This window comes from Poromitra crassiceps, assembly GCF_964638095.1.
Source record: "Poromitra crassiceps genome assembly, chromosome: 10".
In the NCBI taxonomy this organism is placed as follows: Eukaryota; Metazoa; Chordata; class Actinopteri; order Beryciformes; family Melamphaidae; genus Poromitra; species Poromitra crassiceps.
This window is the reverse complement of record NC_139631.1, coordinates 15324458-15341957: the sequence shown is the minus strand read 5'-3', so window position 1 is coordinate 15341957 and position 17500 is coordinate 15324458. Positions and strand designations below refer to the sequence as shown.

General features: G+C 47.2%; 1 protein-coding gene across 1 annotated transcript in view; it reads right to left on the bottom strand.

Annotated features, from left to right (window-relative positions):
• Positions 1-17481, bottom strand: part of ghra (growth hormone receptor a) — a gene marked incomplete at both ends in the record, with an annotated part of 28497 nt that extends 11016 nt beyond the window's left edge. Inside the window, one exon of the mRNA XM_083644253.1 lies at positions 17379-17481. Within this exon, the coding sequence (XP_083500379.1) occupies positions 17379-17481 (103 nt within the window). The remainder of the gene's footprint in view (positions 1-17378) is intronic.
• Positions 17482-17500: the final 19 nt, after the last annotated feature.

The window sequence follows — 17500 nt, the reverse complement described above, 5'->3', positions numbered from 1 at the left end:
CACACACCAGGTACAAGAGAGATATGCAAGAGAGACCTACAGATAAACCAAAGCAATACTCAGTAAATGACAGAAACAGCCAGACAGGACAGCAACTTTTTAAACATTGAATGGAAACGTGGACATACCTATAATAACCTACACACACACACACACACACACACACACACACACACACACAGACACCGCCAACAAAAACTGCCAACCTCGCCCCACCATGCATTACGCGCCGCACTATTTAATATAGCTCAGTGGCCGCACACCGCGGTCTGTCTTCCACAAGCGCCGCTCTGCAGCGCGCGACGCACAACGCACACATATTTATCATTCAGTGATTCACTCAGAATACACTGTAAATCACTATACTTCCACCACTCGCTTTCTATGCCATGCCAATGCAACCTCATATTTCATTGCATTCCTACGCAGCCGTGCCTCTCTCTCTCTCTCTCTCTCTCCCACCTCCCCTGCCTTCATCTCCTGCACACGGCCGTTCTTCCCAGAGCTTTGCTATTCCAACTCTCCCTCCCTCCCTCCCTCCCCCATCCAACACATTCCAGCTGCCTCCATCAAAGAGCTTTCCGCAGCCATGGGAATGCCAACGGGAATGTGAAACTGTAGCAGAACAGCGTACACTACCCCTCTGAGAAACAATTAAGCAATAAAATGATATCACACCTTTAGTAGAAATCATTAAGCCTTGGCAAACGTGTCTCTTTAAACTATCATACATCTCTTGATAATAGTCATTCAATTATCCACCAATATTGCCTCAAGCACAGGCACAAGCTTGAGGAAGTGTTGATGCAATTTCAACCAACCGAGATTCTTCATTGATTTTTGTTTGTTCCTTACTATGTTATTCATTTCACTTCTCATTTGCCGTCTTCGTTGTGTTCATTGTACGTGTAAGTGTTGCTCCGTGGCAGCTGCCTGCTGGGAAGTTCCCCACACTGAAAGATAGAAACATATTTATTTTCTCTAAATGTCATCTCACCACAGTCGGTCTGGTCTGGGCGGAGAAGACTAGAAAGCAGACAGGCATAAAGCAAGATGTCTCCATAAAGAACGCGGGTTAAAAGGCCAGGGGGCCACAGGCACTTCTTTTTGTCAGAGTTGTTTGCATTTTTCAACGTGACTCTGGATGGCTCAGACTGCCGCCCGCCGAAACTAAAGTGTGTCAGAGGTGCAAGGTTATGCAGAAACACCTGGAGACACTCACATTCTCAGCTCATTCTCAGCCTCTCTCTCTCTCTCTCTCTCTCTCTCTCTCTCTCTCTCTCTCTCTCTCTCTCTCTCTCTCTCTCTCTCTCTCTCTCTCTCTCTCTCTCTCTCTCTCTCTCTCTCTCTCTCTCTCTCTCTCTCTCTCACGCTGCATATGTACTACTTCCTGGTTTGGTTGTTATGATGTGAGATAGGTCTTGTCTCTGACATACTGTAGGCCAGGGGTCTCAAACTCACGGCCCGCGGGCCACATGCGGCCCGCCGGCACCCCCTGTGTGGCCCGCGATGGAATTGCAAAAAAAAATATATATATATATATATATTTTTTTTTATGTTTTTTTACAATGCACCTGAACGCAACATGCAAGATACCCGCTGAATAAGTTTCCAAATGTTCATGTCATTCTGGCCAATACTCCACTTCTGTTATATGTTATATCGTCTGTCCAGAAAAAAAAGTCACTTAAGCAACATCAGCCTTTCAGCCAACACAGTGGCAGAGCGGATTACTGAGCTGTCAAGTGACAGTGACAAAGAAAACAAAGTCCCTCAAATAAACAAATAAATTGTTAATGTAAAAAATAGATTGTCCCTCAAATAAATGAATAAATTGTTAATGTTGAGAATTCGAACGGTTGCATTTTTCTCTCTTTTTTTTTTAAATACATGAAGTGGCCCCCTTGTGACAAGACTGGACACTCAGCGGCCCCCAGGTCATTTGAGTTTGAGAGACCCCTGCTGTAGGCCTACAGCTGTGTTGTGGCTGGTTGATCAACACTGATGATGACTCATCAAATACTTTGCCAGGTGCTGTGATTTCTGCCTTTCAAAACTTGCTTGGAGGTCTCCTCTCAGTTTTGGGAAGAAAAACCCGCCCACTGGAATTTCATGACACTCCCAATCCCCTTAAAAGCCTGGGTCTGGAGCCAGGCAAAGACAAAGCAGTGTTATTGTTCTTACAGCATTTTGCATCGTGATGTATTATTACCCCAAGCTGTTTCTGTTCTCATCGGATCTCATCTCTCATGAGCTTTCTCATCTCTGTGGAGAAAGTGTGACCAGGGGACAGGAGGCCAGCGCCGGAGAGACTTGTGTAGGAGATAAGTTACATCAATGTCGCAATTCCTTCTGCTCGCCATCGCCAATGTGTCACCCTTTAGTTTACGGATGATGGTCACATAACAAACTCCGGTCATGTATAGTAACAAATTGTCAGCATGGCAGATTTGGCTTTATCATTTATAATTTTTTGGGGGGGGAAAAGGAAAAATCTAAAAAGCGGCACAAGAATGCTCAGCAGGCCAAACATAGAATAATCAAGACAAAAAAGGAGCAAAGATTTAATCACGAAGTATAAAGTACATGTTGAAAACAGTTTACAAACAATGTACATCTTCAAATGAATAAACGGGCAGAAAAACGTAACGCGTTTCAACCTCTCTCAATTGATTAAATCTTTGCTCCCAATTTCCAAGAAGCTCCTTTTTTGTCTTGATTATAACTTTTTGGGAACAAACAAGTAAATGTAACGCACCATCCCATCAACGTATTGTACCGTGATCAACGTCTTTATTATCAAATGTATCAGGATTGCACATCTCATTCTGCATTTATGCTGTAAGTAAAAGGCTTATTACAGGACTTTCTATGTGGCAAAAGAAGAAGAAGCAGTTATTCAAGTTGCAACCGGTTCCCCAGCCAGCAGGCAATGTCCTGACAGCATCATGTCTCATGTATTATTGCTCGTTTTGCAAAGGCAGTTTGGTCGCAGGCCCTCCAACTCTCTACATACTTATACTTACTAGCACATACATAACCACATAGACTTTACCTGGGCAGGCCGCCCAGGTATATAATGGCTGCCCAGGTATTATATGTTCAAAAAGAAAATATATAGAAAAATATATTTGTGTTTTATGTTTGAGCAGGTATACATTAGCCTACATATTATGATTAGTAGTATGAATAAAGGACTGCTGCTGTTCACCTCCTAGTAACCTCACGTCAACATCAATATTCGATGTTATCGAATGTGTGTGTGTGTGTGTGTGTGTGTGTGTGTGTGTGTGTGTGTGTGTGTGTGTGTGTGTGTGTGTGTGTGTGCGTGCGTGCGTGCGACTGTGCGTGTGTACTTGTCTCTGGCTGTCCCTGCACTTGCCTGTCTTTGAGGACTGTGTGTGCTCCTGAAACTGAAAAACAGCTCTTAGGTTGGCTTCCTGTCTTGATCAGTCCATACAGAGTAGCTAGGAAACGGCTTGTGCCTATCTGCCTAGACATCAGCTTTAGCCATTAAGCTTTCAAATCCATTAAAATGTCTAAATAAAGCACTTTCCCCCATGCAGCCATTGTGCCGGCTGCTGAACAGCGTTGAAAAGGCAGTGAGAAAGGAGCAATCAGCCTTTATATTGTGAATTGACGCTTGACTAATTGTCGTGAACAGCGAGAGCGATACGGGGCTGACGCCGTCAATGGCCACTTTTTCCAGCTCATTTGCAGACTGTAAGTCGGCTCCGAGGTTAGTAACGCGTAAAAGGGCTGCTAAAAGGAGAGGGGAGAGGAGGATGAGTGACTGACAGCGAAAGAGAGAGAATTATAATTCATAATTGTATGTTATTATTAGCCAAATTAACAGACTTTTCCCTACAAAACACAAACACTTTGGAGATTGAAATCATCTATATTTATTACGTATCAGAAAAATAGGAGATATAGCATTTTCAGCAGGTTCAGATGATCAGTCATGTTACCGATTCAATCTTTTTTCTCTTGATGGGGCACTGTGACATTTTATAGTCCATAAATCATGATGGGCTTATTATTATAGCCTTGTTATGATAGTAAATCATCCATGAAACAGTAGGCACGCCATATCTTTTCCTACTTAGTGACAGATAAATCTGAAAGAAATCTGCTCACAGTCGAACCTCTGACACTGGCAGAAAAATACAACTAGATCTATCACTCGGTTTCTTGGGGCTGTAGGTGTGTGTGTGTATAGAGGACAGGTGGGTGTTTTTATAGACACACACACACACACACACACACACACACACACATGCGCGCACACACACACACACACACACACTCACAACACAGACGAGTGTTGTGTTTCTCTGTCATGTTATTAGCAGATAAATTGATTTGATTGCCCTTGTCTGTGGAGAAAGCACTTGCACACACATGCACAAATACACACACAGTGTCACACACACACACACACACACACACACACACACACACACACACACACAGACTTGCGGTGGTAAGTCTGCCTTGAGTGGCGTGTAATTGGGTTTGTGCTCTTGACAATCAGTTGACAGAAGAAAAGGAGCTGTGTGTCTGAGTGAGGACATTGGGGACAACAGGTTCCTCTGTTCACTGTGTGTGTGTGTGTGTGTGTGTGTGTGTGTGTGTGTGTGTGTGTGTGTGTGTGTGTGTGTATGTGTGTGTGTGTGTGTGTGTGTGTGTGTGTGTGCGCGGCCGCACACGCGCGTGTGTGTAAGTGTGTGTGTTCGAGAGAAACAATAGCGAGAGATTTGTTTACATACAAGCCTATCAAGGATAGCATAATGTGACATTGTTATTATCTCAGTTATGATCAGACATTATTAATGTCTGATCATAACTGAGATAATAACACACCGTTTATAATGTATGGGACGGACACATCCGATCACTGCTGAAATCTGAACTTTTCTGATGGAACATCTCACAGCATTGACAGCCATGATGAAGGCCAAAGGCATGGATGAAGACCATCAAATTGTCAGGATCATGGCTGCTATTAGGGGTGTCAAAAATAATCGATTATAAGATGCATCGCGATGCGGACGTGCACGATTCTGCATCGATTAACAAATATCAAAAATCGATTATTAAAAAAAAAAAAAAAAAAAAAAAAAAAAAAATCTAATCAAATAAAATAGAATGTAAGTACATGCAGTTGTTTATTTTAATTATGGATCATAATACAATGCAATTCCAAATGCACTTTTATTTTAAAAGTAGCCACACAGTGAGAAAAAAGAAAGTGAGAAAAAATAAATCATGTATTGCGGAAAAAGTGATGCATCGATTTAAGATGCATCGCGATGCATCGTGATGCATCGTTTAATCGAATCGAATCGAATCGTTGACAGATGAATCGTAATCGAATCGAATCGTGAGGCCAGTGAAGATTCACAGCCCTAGCTGCTATGCTGCCAGGCTGTATTCTTTCCGCCCCGTCCTCTCCTCTCTAAACCTGATGCCGCATGGAGGAGCTGGAGGCGTGGCATGGAGGAGCTGGAGGCGTGGCATGGAGGAGCTGGAGGCATGGCATGGAGGAGCTGGAGGCGTGGCATGGAGGAGCTGGAGGCGTGGCATGGAGGAGCTGGAGGCGTGGCATGGAGGAGCTGGAGGCCTGGCATGGAGGAGCTTGGGGCGTAGCACGGAGGAGCTGGAGGCATGGCACGGAGGAGTTGGAGGCGTGGCATGGAGGAGCTGGAGGCATGGCACGGAGGAGTTGGAGGCGTGGCATGGAGGAGCTGGAGGCGTGGCATGGAGGAGCTGGAGGCGTGGCTGTCAATCTGCGGGCTACATAACTATGGCTGGGAACTGAAACCATTGTCAGATCGTTAAACTGCTACATGTAGTTGGCAGCTCTTGTCCTCTAGCCTGTCAGCCAGTCCAGAAAAGCCGAGTATCTAAGTATTGTGTTATTCAAGAACTATTTCCAAACAAAGTTTCTGTCAAGCCAAGTTCTGCAAAGCCTAACTTCTGGACTCCTCTCTTCCTCCTCCTCCTCTTGTAGACTCCTCAAGCCGCCACCACCTGTCTACTGGCCTGCCGCGCCTCCAGCCCGCCTGCTGTATACAGCCTTGACCCTGGTTCACTACTAGCCGGCCCGGTACACCTGGAAACTGCCGGGCCGCGCCTCCTCCACTCTGCCCACCTCCTCCTCTGCCGCTCTGTTCCTGCTTCAACATCTGTTTGCACATTTTGGCCTCTCAGTGCCTCTGTTATACTGTACCTGCCTTTGCTTCAGTAAACACGTTTGAATATCCTTGGATCCTCGTTCATGACCAAAATAAACAAATACCAGGAATGAAAGATACCTCTCGTTATAGTTCTTGAGACACACAGGGTACAAAATTAGCACCAGTTCACCAGCCAAATGCTCCTCAAATATGCAAGTGGCTGGTAGACTAGCTTCGCTCACCAGCTCCCAAAAATGGCAATATTCTGAGGGACTGGTCGAATTGTAACATTCACTACTACTAGCCATTTGGCCGGTGGACAAGAAAAGTACATTTTGCACCGAGTACACACATAAACACTTTCAGTCAGATATGTAATCAAACGTGAAAAAAACAACAACACAGACTTCTGACTTCCATCTCACTACCAGATTATCCGAATCATTTCTTCTGCATCATCAGCGAATGTGTGTGTGTGTTTCTGTTTAACAGATGGAGTTACTGGCAGCGCATACTGGCATTGTGCTAAGAGCAAAAGTGCCTGTCGCTCGGCCGATGCCAAGTCCCACATTTATACCCCCCCCCCCCCCACACACACACACACACACATACACACTCTGTGTGCACACACTTTCTCCAACACACACCATCAGACGCACCACCAACACACACACACATACACTCTGTGTGCATGCACTTTCTCCAACACACACCATCAGACGCACCACCAATACACATACACACACACACTCTGTGTGCACGCACTTTCTCCAGCACACACCACCAATACACACACACACACACACACACACACACACACACACACACACACACACTCTGTGTGCACGCACTTTCTCCAACACACACCATCAGACGCACTACCAATACACACACACACACACATACACTCTGTGTGCACGCACTTTGTCCAACACACACCATCAGACGCACCACCAATACACACACACATACACTCTGTGTGCACGCACTTTCTCCAACACACACCATCAGACGCACTACCAATACACACACACAAACACTCTGTGTGCACGCACTTTCTCAAACACACACCACCAGACGCACTACCAATACACACACACACACTCTGTGTGCACGCACTTTCTCCAGCACACACCATCAGACGCACCACCAATATACACACACACACACACTGTGTGCACACACTTTCTCCAACACACACCATCAGACGCACCACCAATAAACACACACACACACACACACTCTGTGTGCACGCACTTTCAACAACACACACCATCAGACGCACCACCAACACACACACACACACATACACTCTGTGTGCACGCACTTTCTCCAGCACACACCATCCGACGCACCACCAACAGACACACACACACACACACACACACACACACACATACACTCTGTGTGCACGCACTTTCTCCAGCACACACCATCAGACGCACCGACACGTGTGTGCAGCGGAGTGGACAGTGGCATTTGTCCTCCACACACAACGTGTCCTGCAGGGTGAGGAAGAGACAGATAGAGAGGCGCTAAAGAGGGAGAGAGTAAGGACCGGGGAGAGGGGGGTTGGGGGGCACAAAATGTGGAAAATTCGCACAGCCATTTCCTTTATTTCACAATTCTTTCCATATTGTTGTTCTGAGCTTTGGGCTTTAGTTGGACCCTGGAGCCTTGCTGTGGCACACTCTTTTAATTTGGGGAAAGAGGGAAATGAAGAGGTTCATCCTGGTCTTGGTAGCAGAGGTCAAACCTTGAGTCAGGGGGCCATGTGACATTCTCTCTGATGGCGTTGAGTGAGAGAGAGAGAGAGAGAGAGAGAGAGAGAGAAGGTCAAGAGAGAGAAGGTAACAAGTGGGCTGAAGGAGAGGGGGAGGAAGGTGAGATACCGCAACAAGACACAAACAACAAGGCAATGTAAACAGGTGATGTAAATAACAGCTGACATGCTCACTCAGTTTAGAGTTTAACACACATGTGCAAACACTTACTGTCAATGGCAAACACACACTGCCCCCCCCCCCCTCCCCCAAATACAAAGCCGGGCATAGGAATGATGAAAAGTGCCCTTGTCCCACTCCTTGCCCTTGCCCTTCCACTCCTTGCCCTTGTCCCACTTCTTGCCCTTGTCCCACTACTTGCCCTTGTCCCACTCCTTGCCCTTGTCCCACTCCTTGCCCTTGTCCCACTTCTTGCCCTTGTCCCACTACTTGCCCTTGTCCCACTACTTGCCCTTGTCCCACTTCTTGCCCTTACCCCACTACTTGCCCTTGTCCCACTTCTTGCCCTTACCCCACTACTTGCCCTTGTCCCACTTCTTGCCCTTACCCCACTACTTGCCCTTGCCCTTCCACTCCTTGAACAAGTGCTGCGTTTCACCCCGGCTGCACACAACTGAGCCGTGCCTCTCTTCAGTACGGGAGCCCATGGGTTGACAAACTAACGACGCTTCTCTCCATCTGATACTCATTATTCCCATCAGTACCATGGCTTTGAAGTCTACAGTACAGACACAGCCTCACCGGCGCTGACCCAGTCAGCTTTAGGCTGCTCACACTCATTTACTGGCCTCAATTAATGATGCTGATCTCTTCTCCTGCTATCACAGCCTGCAGGACCGGCTTAGTTATGTCACATTAAGTCCAAGTGAGAGTAAATATAGATGAGTAGAGGGGCGAGGGGGGGCGTTGGGTTACAGGAATGGACACCGGACTTACCCCCACCACCCCCCACACGCACGCACGCACACACACACACACACACGCACACACACACACACACATACACATGCACACACGCACGCACGCACGTACGCACACACACACACACACGCACACACACACACACGCGCACACATACACACACGCGCACACACACACACGCACACGCACACGCACACACGCACACATACACATGCACACACGCACGCACGCACGCACGCACACACACACACGCACACACACACACACGCGCACACACACACACACGCGCACACATACACACGCACACGCACACATACATACAATATGCTCACATAGAGAATCTCTGTCTCATTCTTTGATTTGACCTATTTCTCTACACTGAGCAACACTGAGTCAGAGGCTTTCACACAGGACGAGGCGATACGTTGAGTCCAGCCTCACACCCAGGTGTTAGATCTCTCTGTGAGCCGTGGGCCCAGCAGCTGTTTACAAGTTACAATCTACACTCGTCTGGGTTAAATCAACACAACGCTGTACAGCACTTCTTATGTAACATGGGCCTAAGACCAGACGTGTTCCTTTAACTCTCTCCCATAACTGCAGCGCACCTCGATCCACCCGGCTGTCTACAAAGCTTTCCATCCTGATCAACTCCAGGTTCCTCTAAGTCCCTTTCCATCAGGAGCCTTCCTCCATCGTCCCACCATCTCCCTCCCAGCTCCCATCATCTACACTTTCCATAGCTCCCTTGCTTGCTTTGCTTTTTTCCTCTGATTTCCTCCCCCGTTCTCTCCACCATTGTACTTGGGCAATTCCCTCTGCTGTCCCGGTGGCTGCTCCACCTCCTCTGCTGATGTGGGGAGTCAGTCAGTCACCAGCCGCTTCTTTTCACCTGACAGTTTCACCGGCAGGACGTAGCACGTGGGAGGATCACGCTATCCCCCCAAGTCCCCCTCCCTCCCTCCCTCCCTCCCTCCCTCCCATACATGCGCCCTGACCGACCAGAGGAGACACTACTACAGTGACACCCGCAGACACGGCCAATTGTGCCTGTATAGGACGCCCGACCAAGCCGGAGGTAACACGGGGGCTCGAACCCGCGACCCTCGTATTGGTAGGCGTCAGGCAGGGAATCTACCGCTGCACTAGCCGGAAAAGCCTCTCACTTGCTTTCTAAGTTCCTAACTTTGTGTCTAACCTCAGACAGTGTATCCCACACTTGGCCCAACTGTGCTGCTCAGAGGAAACACGCCCACTGCTTCTGCTTGAAGGAGATGTAATTGTAGATTGTGTGCGCGGCCCAGGCAGACCAGACCTCTGTGTGGACCGTGGTTACCACTGGTTACCACCTCTGTGGCCGGAGAACAAGCACACAGATCAGCCTCACTCAACACGATCAATGAGCCTGAAGGGTGTCCTGAGACACAGACAGACACACACCCAAGAGACCAGCCAGTGCGGTAGAGAGAGGAGTGTGTGTGTGTGTGTGTGTGTGTGTGTGTGTGTGTGTGTGTGTGTGTGCGTGTGCGTGTGCGTGAGAGAGAGAGAGACAGAGATAGAGAAAGACAAATGACTGATGTAGACTATAATAACTCTGGTAAACCTTTAATTATAGAGACGCATCTCCAAACATCTCATCTACAGTATGCTTGTTAAGTGGCTTGCTATCCAGAGAAAAAAAAGAGGGAAAAAACATCCTGGAACGCTCTTTAAGTTCACCCAGGAGCAACTGCCAAAGATATTCTGAAAACAACCCCAAAAGCACAGTGTTTAAGGGTTACTCAACTACTCCACACGACGGGATCATTTCTGCAACATCCTGTATGTGACTGAGCCAGAGTGGTGGGTGAAAGGTCAAATATGGACCGGTTCAAATACAAACCCAAGTGGGGAGAGCAGGTGACAGGGTCGGTGTGAGGAGAGCAGGTGACAGAGTCGGTGTGGGGAGAGCAGGTGACAGGGTCGGTGTGGGGAGAGCAGGTGACAGGGTCGGTGTGGGGAGAGCAGGTGACAGAGTCGGTGTGGGGAGAGCAGGTGACAGGGTCGGTGTGGGGAGAGCAGGTGACAGAGGGTCGGTGTGGGGAGAGCAGGTAACAGGGTCGGTGTGGGGAGAGCAGGTAACAGGGTCGGTGTGGGGAGAGCAGGTGACAGAGGGTCGGTGTGGGGAGAGCAGGTGACAGGGTCGGTGTGGGGAGAGCAGGTGACAGAGTCGGTGTGGGGAGAGCAGGTGACAGGGTCGGTGTGAGGAGAGCAGGTGACAGAGTCGGTGTGGGGAGAGCAGGTGACAGGGTCGGTGTGGGGAGAGCAGGTGACAGAGGGTCGGTGTGGGGAGAGCAGGTAACAGGGTCGGTGTGAGGAGAGCAGGTGACAGGGTCGGTGTGGGGAGAGCAGGTGACAGGGTCGGTGTGGGGAGAGCAGGTGACAGGGTCGGTGTGGGGAGAGCAGGTGACAGGGTCGGTGTGGGGAGAGCAGGTGACAGGGTCGGTGTGGGGAGAGCAGGTGACAGAGGGTCGGTGTGGGGAGAGCAGGTAACAGGGTCGGTGTGAGGAGAGCACGTGACAGGGTCGGTGTGGGGAGAGCAGGTGACAGAGGGTCGGTGTGAGGAGAGCAGGTGACAGAGGGTCGGTGTGAGGAGAGCAGGTGACAGAGGGTCGGTGTGAGGAGAGCAGGTGACAGGGTCGGTGTGGGGAGAGCAGGTGACAGAGGGTCGGTGTGAGGAGAGCAGGTGACAGAGGGTCGGTGTGAGGAGAGCAGGTGACAGGGTCGGTGTGGGGAGAGCAGGTGACAGAGGGTAGGTGTGAGGAGAGCAGGTGACAGAGGGTCGGTGTGGGGAGAGCAGGTGACAGGGTCGGTGGCTATACAGCGGGGAGCCTGAGAAAGGTGCGGGCTGTGTGTGTTTGCTCATGCTAGTGTCTGCTTTCTGTTTATAGATGTAAAAACGGTTGTTGAGGAAGACCAGGCCGACCACAAGCCGTGTTGGAAACCAATCAAACAGTGGAAGGAGCTGCAGCAGTCTGAAGGTTTGATTGTTTAACCTTAGCTGTTGTCTGGGCGCTTATCAAAACCCACAGAGATAAAGCTATTTACTGCCACTCTTGGACAAATTCAAAGTCAGGTAGGGTTAAAAAGCCTGAGGGCAAAGACAGTGACACTGAGCTCAACACTCTGTGTTGTTTTACCAGTTCATTTCCAGTAAAGTGTATGTGTGAGTGAGGACATTATGTTCTGCTTTTACTGTCAATCTGATCACAACACAACATCCTGACTGTGCTGAACATCAATGGTTTTGTGTGAGAACAGTATAGGTAGATCACCAGTGAAATCAATGTGGCTGATAATATTAGTGTACTGACATAACTGGTGGGTCTTGTTTGATATAAGAGAGGACATCACAACATGTAACTCATGGAACTGACAAGCTCGCGTTTCCACATGTTGCCACTTGTCTATGATAGTAGCTTATCAGAAAACTAATCACCTCTTGACTCTGATTCTTAAACCAACAAAACGGCGTACCTTTACCCCATGTGCCTCCTCTCGCCAACACAAGCTTCCTTTTGCAAATCGGTGGCCGAAAGCGAGGGCAATTACCGAGGATTTCTCACAGCCTACTGAGCCAAGGACCTATTGCACTCATTAATTCCTTATCAGAATGCCAACAGCTGCCTATAACCCTGACAGCTTAATCCTAATGGGAGCGCTTGTATTTAGCCCAATAACAGTTTGGCCTGCGGTGCAGCGGGCGCTCACACAGGAGGGGAGAGCTGTCGATCCACAGCCAAAATCTGTACTTCCAATAAGGTCAAAACAATTATGATAACAAAATCACCGTTTCCTTGACAACAGTGCAAATGAAAGTTGAGTGGCTCACTTCACTGGCTGTGTGGGACGTGCACCAGGCAGCGATCTCCAAGCAGGGACGAGCCAGACTGCTTTCATTCAACCATCAAAAGTGTGCAGCAGAATAAATAAACATGTACACAACAGCGCATGTTGATTGAATCAATGTTCTCGCACACTAGTGCCAGATCAGCACATTTATTTTCCTCAAAAACCCCAACTCAGCTAATACTTGGCCAAATCCACAAGCAGGCAGGGGTTTAGCCTCATGTGCACTGGTCACTGCATCTGACAATACTTGTCAACACAATACTCATGCAGACACATGCGGCATGAACGCACACACGCACACACGCACACACACACACACACACACACACACACACACACACACACACACACACACAGATATAAAAACAGAAATAAAAATAAAGCAATCAACTCCAATGATAATGTCCATTCTTTTTTTTTCTTTTTTTTTTATATATTTCTTTTTTCCCCCCGATTTTTTTATCCCATTTTTATCCCCCATTAGTGCTAATTTAATTTATTTATCCTGGTTGCTACTCCACCCTCTGCCGATCTGGGGAGAGCCAAAACTGGCTCCATGCTTCCTCCGAGACATGGGCAGTTAGCCAGCCGCTTCTTTTCACCTGACAGGGGAAGCTTCACCGGTAGGACATAGCACGTGGGAGGTTCACGCTATTCCAACCAGTTCCCCTCCCTCCGAACAGGCGCCCTTAACGACCAGAGGAGGAACCACATTAGCAAACAGGATAGTGCATGTTTTTGGTGAAGGGGGTTCCTATATGAAGGAAACCCCCGGGAGGCACGGGGAGAACATGCAAACTCCACACAGAAAGGCCCTTTTGACGACCCCACCCGGGCGGTGGGCACTCGAGGACATGCGGACGGGCACGCATTCCTTCAGCGTTAACAGCGTCCCAGGTGGGAATCGAAGCCAGGACCTTCGAGCTGTGAGGCGACAGTGCTTACCACTGCACCACCGTACCCCCTGATAATGTCCATTCTAAAATATGTTCCACCTGAAGCAAACCTGAACTTGCGTGTAGAGAAGCACAGCCTCGTGATGATGAATATGTAAATCAAGGCATGTCCACCTTCACATTATGATAAGTAGTTTCTCCTGACTTCACTGCATTTGTACGTACACTCTTTTTCCTAAGGCCAAACTCTCAAAACAAGACATCTGTACACTATGAACTGAGTCATAATACATGAAGGAAACTAATGGGACTGTGCAATGCTGTTACTGTAATTGCACTATGAATAATTGCAAAGTTATTTAAAGCTATTTGATGACTCTCCACACGAGCACACAAAGCAGCTGCGTCCTGGCATTTATGGACTCTTGTTCAAGGGATCATCAAGAAAGAAAGGTGCATGACAGCCTGACTGACCTGTCCTTTCTTAATGGCTATGAGCATTGAGCAGATGCACCCATGAATATATTGGCTATACACTGATGGGCAAGGATGCACGCTCAAGGACGGATTCCATTATGTTATTATCATTTGTGTGCATGTGAGCATCAAGATGCTGCTACCTAGTGCAAAACAACAAATTCATAACAAGAGAAAAATACAACATTTCTTCAATTAGAATTGATTTGGCATATCATGGAGACATGACCCAATTATAAGTGTTTCCACAAAGTGGCAATGCGACAAGCAACGCAGATGGAGAGTGGCTTGTTTCAATGCAACAAGCAATTGTGTGGCTTGTCGGTGAGTTGAGCAGAAAGCAGTTGCCATTACGGGTTTCAGACTAGTCGACTATCAAAACCACGACTAATCGTTCATCTGTGGTTTTAGGAATAAATAAATAGATTGAACATAGATTTGTTTGAACAATAAGTTTCTACATGATGCCATGTTAACTCATTCACTGCCAACAACGTATGAACACGTTTTCAGAATCCAGCTGTTCCCTGCCAACAACGTGTTTACACGTTTTTGGCATCGATTTTTTTTTTTTGACGGTGGGTTGTGCATCTAAGCCTTTTACATCTCTTATATAATTATTGGAGCCACCGAACGTTTACAACCCATTCCACCGACCCACTAAGTGGCAACAGTGCTCTCCTTGCTAGAGGAAGGAAAGCATTTTTTTAACTTGTCAAGCCATTCTCAGCCCAGCCATTCTCCTTTTCGCGCTGATTGCTGGCGATGCGGGATTGCAAATTTACATAATAGATTCAGCCGATCTACTATGATCGGGTGATAGATTACAGGTGGACGAACACACTTTGAAACACGCAGCATAAATATGACCAGAATCGCAAAAGCTTCTCTCAACCAAAACTCCAAACGAGTGAGTCCATCCCGACTTCCTCAAACAGCGGCTGTGCAGACAGGCACAGGAGAGCAGCAAAGCACTGACTGGTGACAAGCTTGTCCGCCCACGGAGGGCGGAGTTGAAGCAACTCGAGAGGGAGGAGAGAGAGAGAGAGAGAGAGAGAGAGAGAGAGAGAGAGAGAGGGAGGGAGAGCGAGAGGGAGGGAGAGAGAGAGAGAGAGCGAGAGGGGGAGGGAGAGAGAGAGAGAGAGAGCCAAAAATGAATGGTTAAAGTGACAGTTCCATCCAATTTCACAAAAAGCCGTTTATCTCTGAATATTCTTTTTCACGCTAAAACCATGCTGTATTCAACTGCTAATGCTTACATAACTACTAACTCTACAAACTAACTCTTTTAGACAGAGAAAGTACACATTCTATTAGTACTTTTGAGATATTGTATGTTCACAAACTCCAAGCTGAAACGAATCCTCGGCTCTTATAAAATGAGCCATAATCCTCAAAAAACGGCTTGGCAGAAGCTATCTACAGCAAAAAAAAACGTCTGGCAGTCAATGTGTTAAATAAACAGAATGTATTATATTCAGAGAGGGAAAGACTCCCATCTATGTTTTGTTAGTGCAGTATCTCCAGCCTAGACAAGTTGCTGAGGTTATTTATTCACATACCCCCAGGTTGGTCCCACCTACATTAGTTAACCCTTTACTGGCTGTTTTTGAGACCTTTCTGATGAGAATTGATCCTTTTTATTGGGTGAAAAAATATGATACAGTATATCTATATACATATTCGACTAGTCAACTACCTTTTGGGACTAGTCGATTTCTACTAAAATTCCACAGCCATGAACGCCTAGTAGCTATTAAGAAACTCATCTTTTGTTATAATTTTTTTTTTTATATCAAAAGAATTCAGCAATTTCTTCTAGGCACCAATGCAGAATAACTTTAATCATTTAAGTTTTTGTAAAGCAAATTAGAGTTAAATTAGTTTATCCAATTTATGTCCCAAGAACATTTAGCTAATTCAGTCTTTGTACGTCATCCTTGCTGACTGTACCAAAAGTGAATTAGAGGTGCATCAGATATTTAAAGGCAATGACTCAACTTAAGGACATGAGAAGTAGAAAATCGATGGGCTGATTTTCCACCATACCAGTTTGAAAGACAAATAAAGCAACCTGTTGAATAAGCCTGTGTGCAAGCAAAGGCATGTCTCAAACCCTCAGAGTGTGCATAGCCTGAATAGAAACAGCTCAAATGCGCATATCTCAATTCACATACGACCCACGTAACTCCCCGCAGCCTAAATCATCAGGCCCTTACTACTGTAAAGGCTCTCATAGGAATCGGTTGCTTGTACAAACTGCAGAGAAAGAACACCAAGCCTGGGGAGACAGCAGTGCCCAAGAATCAAGCTCAAACCTTCCTCAAACCTTCTTTTTTTAATGAGAGAAAACTGTTTTGCAGCAGTTGCAATCCATTCTTGGGAGTTCCTGTATCTTGATTTTTTTTATTTATTATCATGCACTATTCTACCATATAAATAAACAGGCCCGGGCCAAGGCTGCAGGACTGCACACTTTCACCCAGTTCCAGTTGCAATGGCTCAAGTCCATGGAAGCAGATGATACTTCATCACAAGGCTCTTACTCTCAGCCCAGTCTCATGAGTGTGTTGTGCAGCAGCAGCAACTGGACAAACTGTGTGAGCGTCACGCTGTGAAAACCATGTGGCCAAAGACAACATGGTTGATTTTGGCATTCCTTAATCGTGGCCTCCTAGATTGCTGCAGAGGTCGGGGTGTTAAATTATATTTAAAAAATAACCAGAATCAGTCTTTCTTTCTCAACCCGCAGCATTCTTTCACCTAATTATTTCAAATGGCTCAGTGACAGCTGGTTTAGCTGGCTGAACATCCCCGTGACCGTGGACTTTGACAGAGAAAAGCCCCGGCCGTATATATTTACCCTCGTCTATTGATCACTAGCCTGTTAAACAAGCCCCACCAGCAAAGGGTGGCGTTTGCTCAACGGTCAAGCTTTCCACACGCGCCTGAGCAAACATTCTCTGCAACTAGTGTCTGACTCTGACATAAGACTTGATAACGCGTGTCAACAGCATGTTGCGCGCAAAACGGCAATCGCATTCGTTAATATTTGATCGATGAGCGGCCTGCGTGTGGACAGATTGATACGCCATGTGAAGCAGAGTGATACAACAGAGAATCAGCACATCATCAGGCCTGATTGTCACAAACTCACATCGCATTGTTTCCGCTGCTCTTCGTCCCCGACACACAGAATAATAGAGAGAGCAGTCAGTGACCTGTACCTGATGATGTCGTGTCGTCACGGTCCAGGAGAAATGCAGATCCCAGAGCCAGTGAGGAAATGAGGAGGAGGAGGAGGAGGACGGAGGGGGAGGAGGCGGCCATGATGCTGCAGAGAGACAGA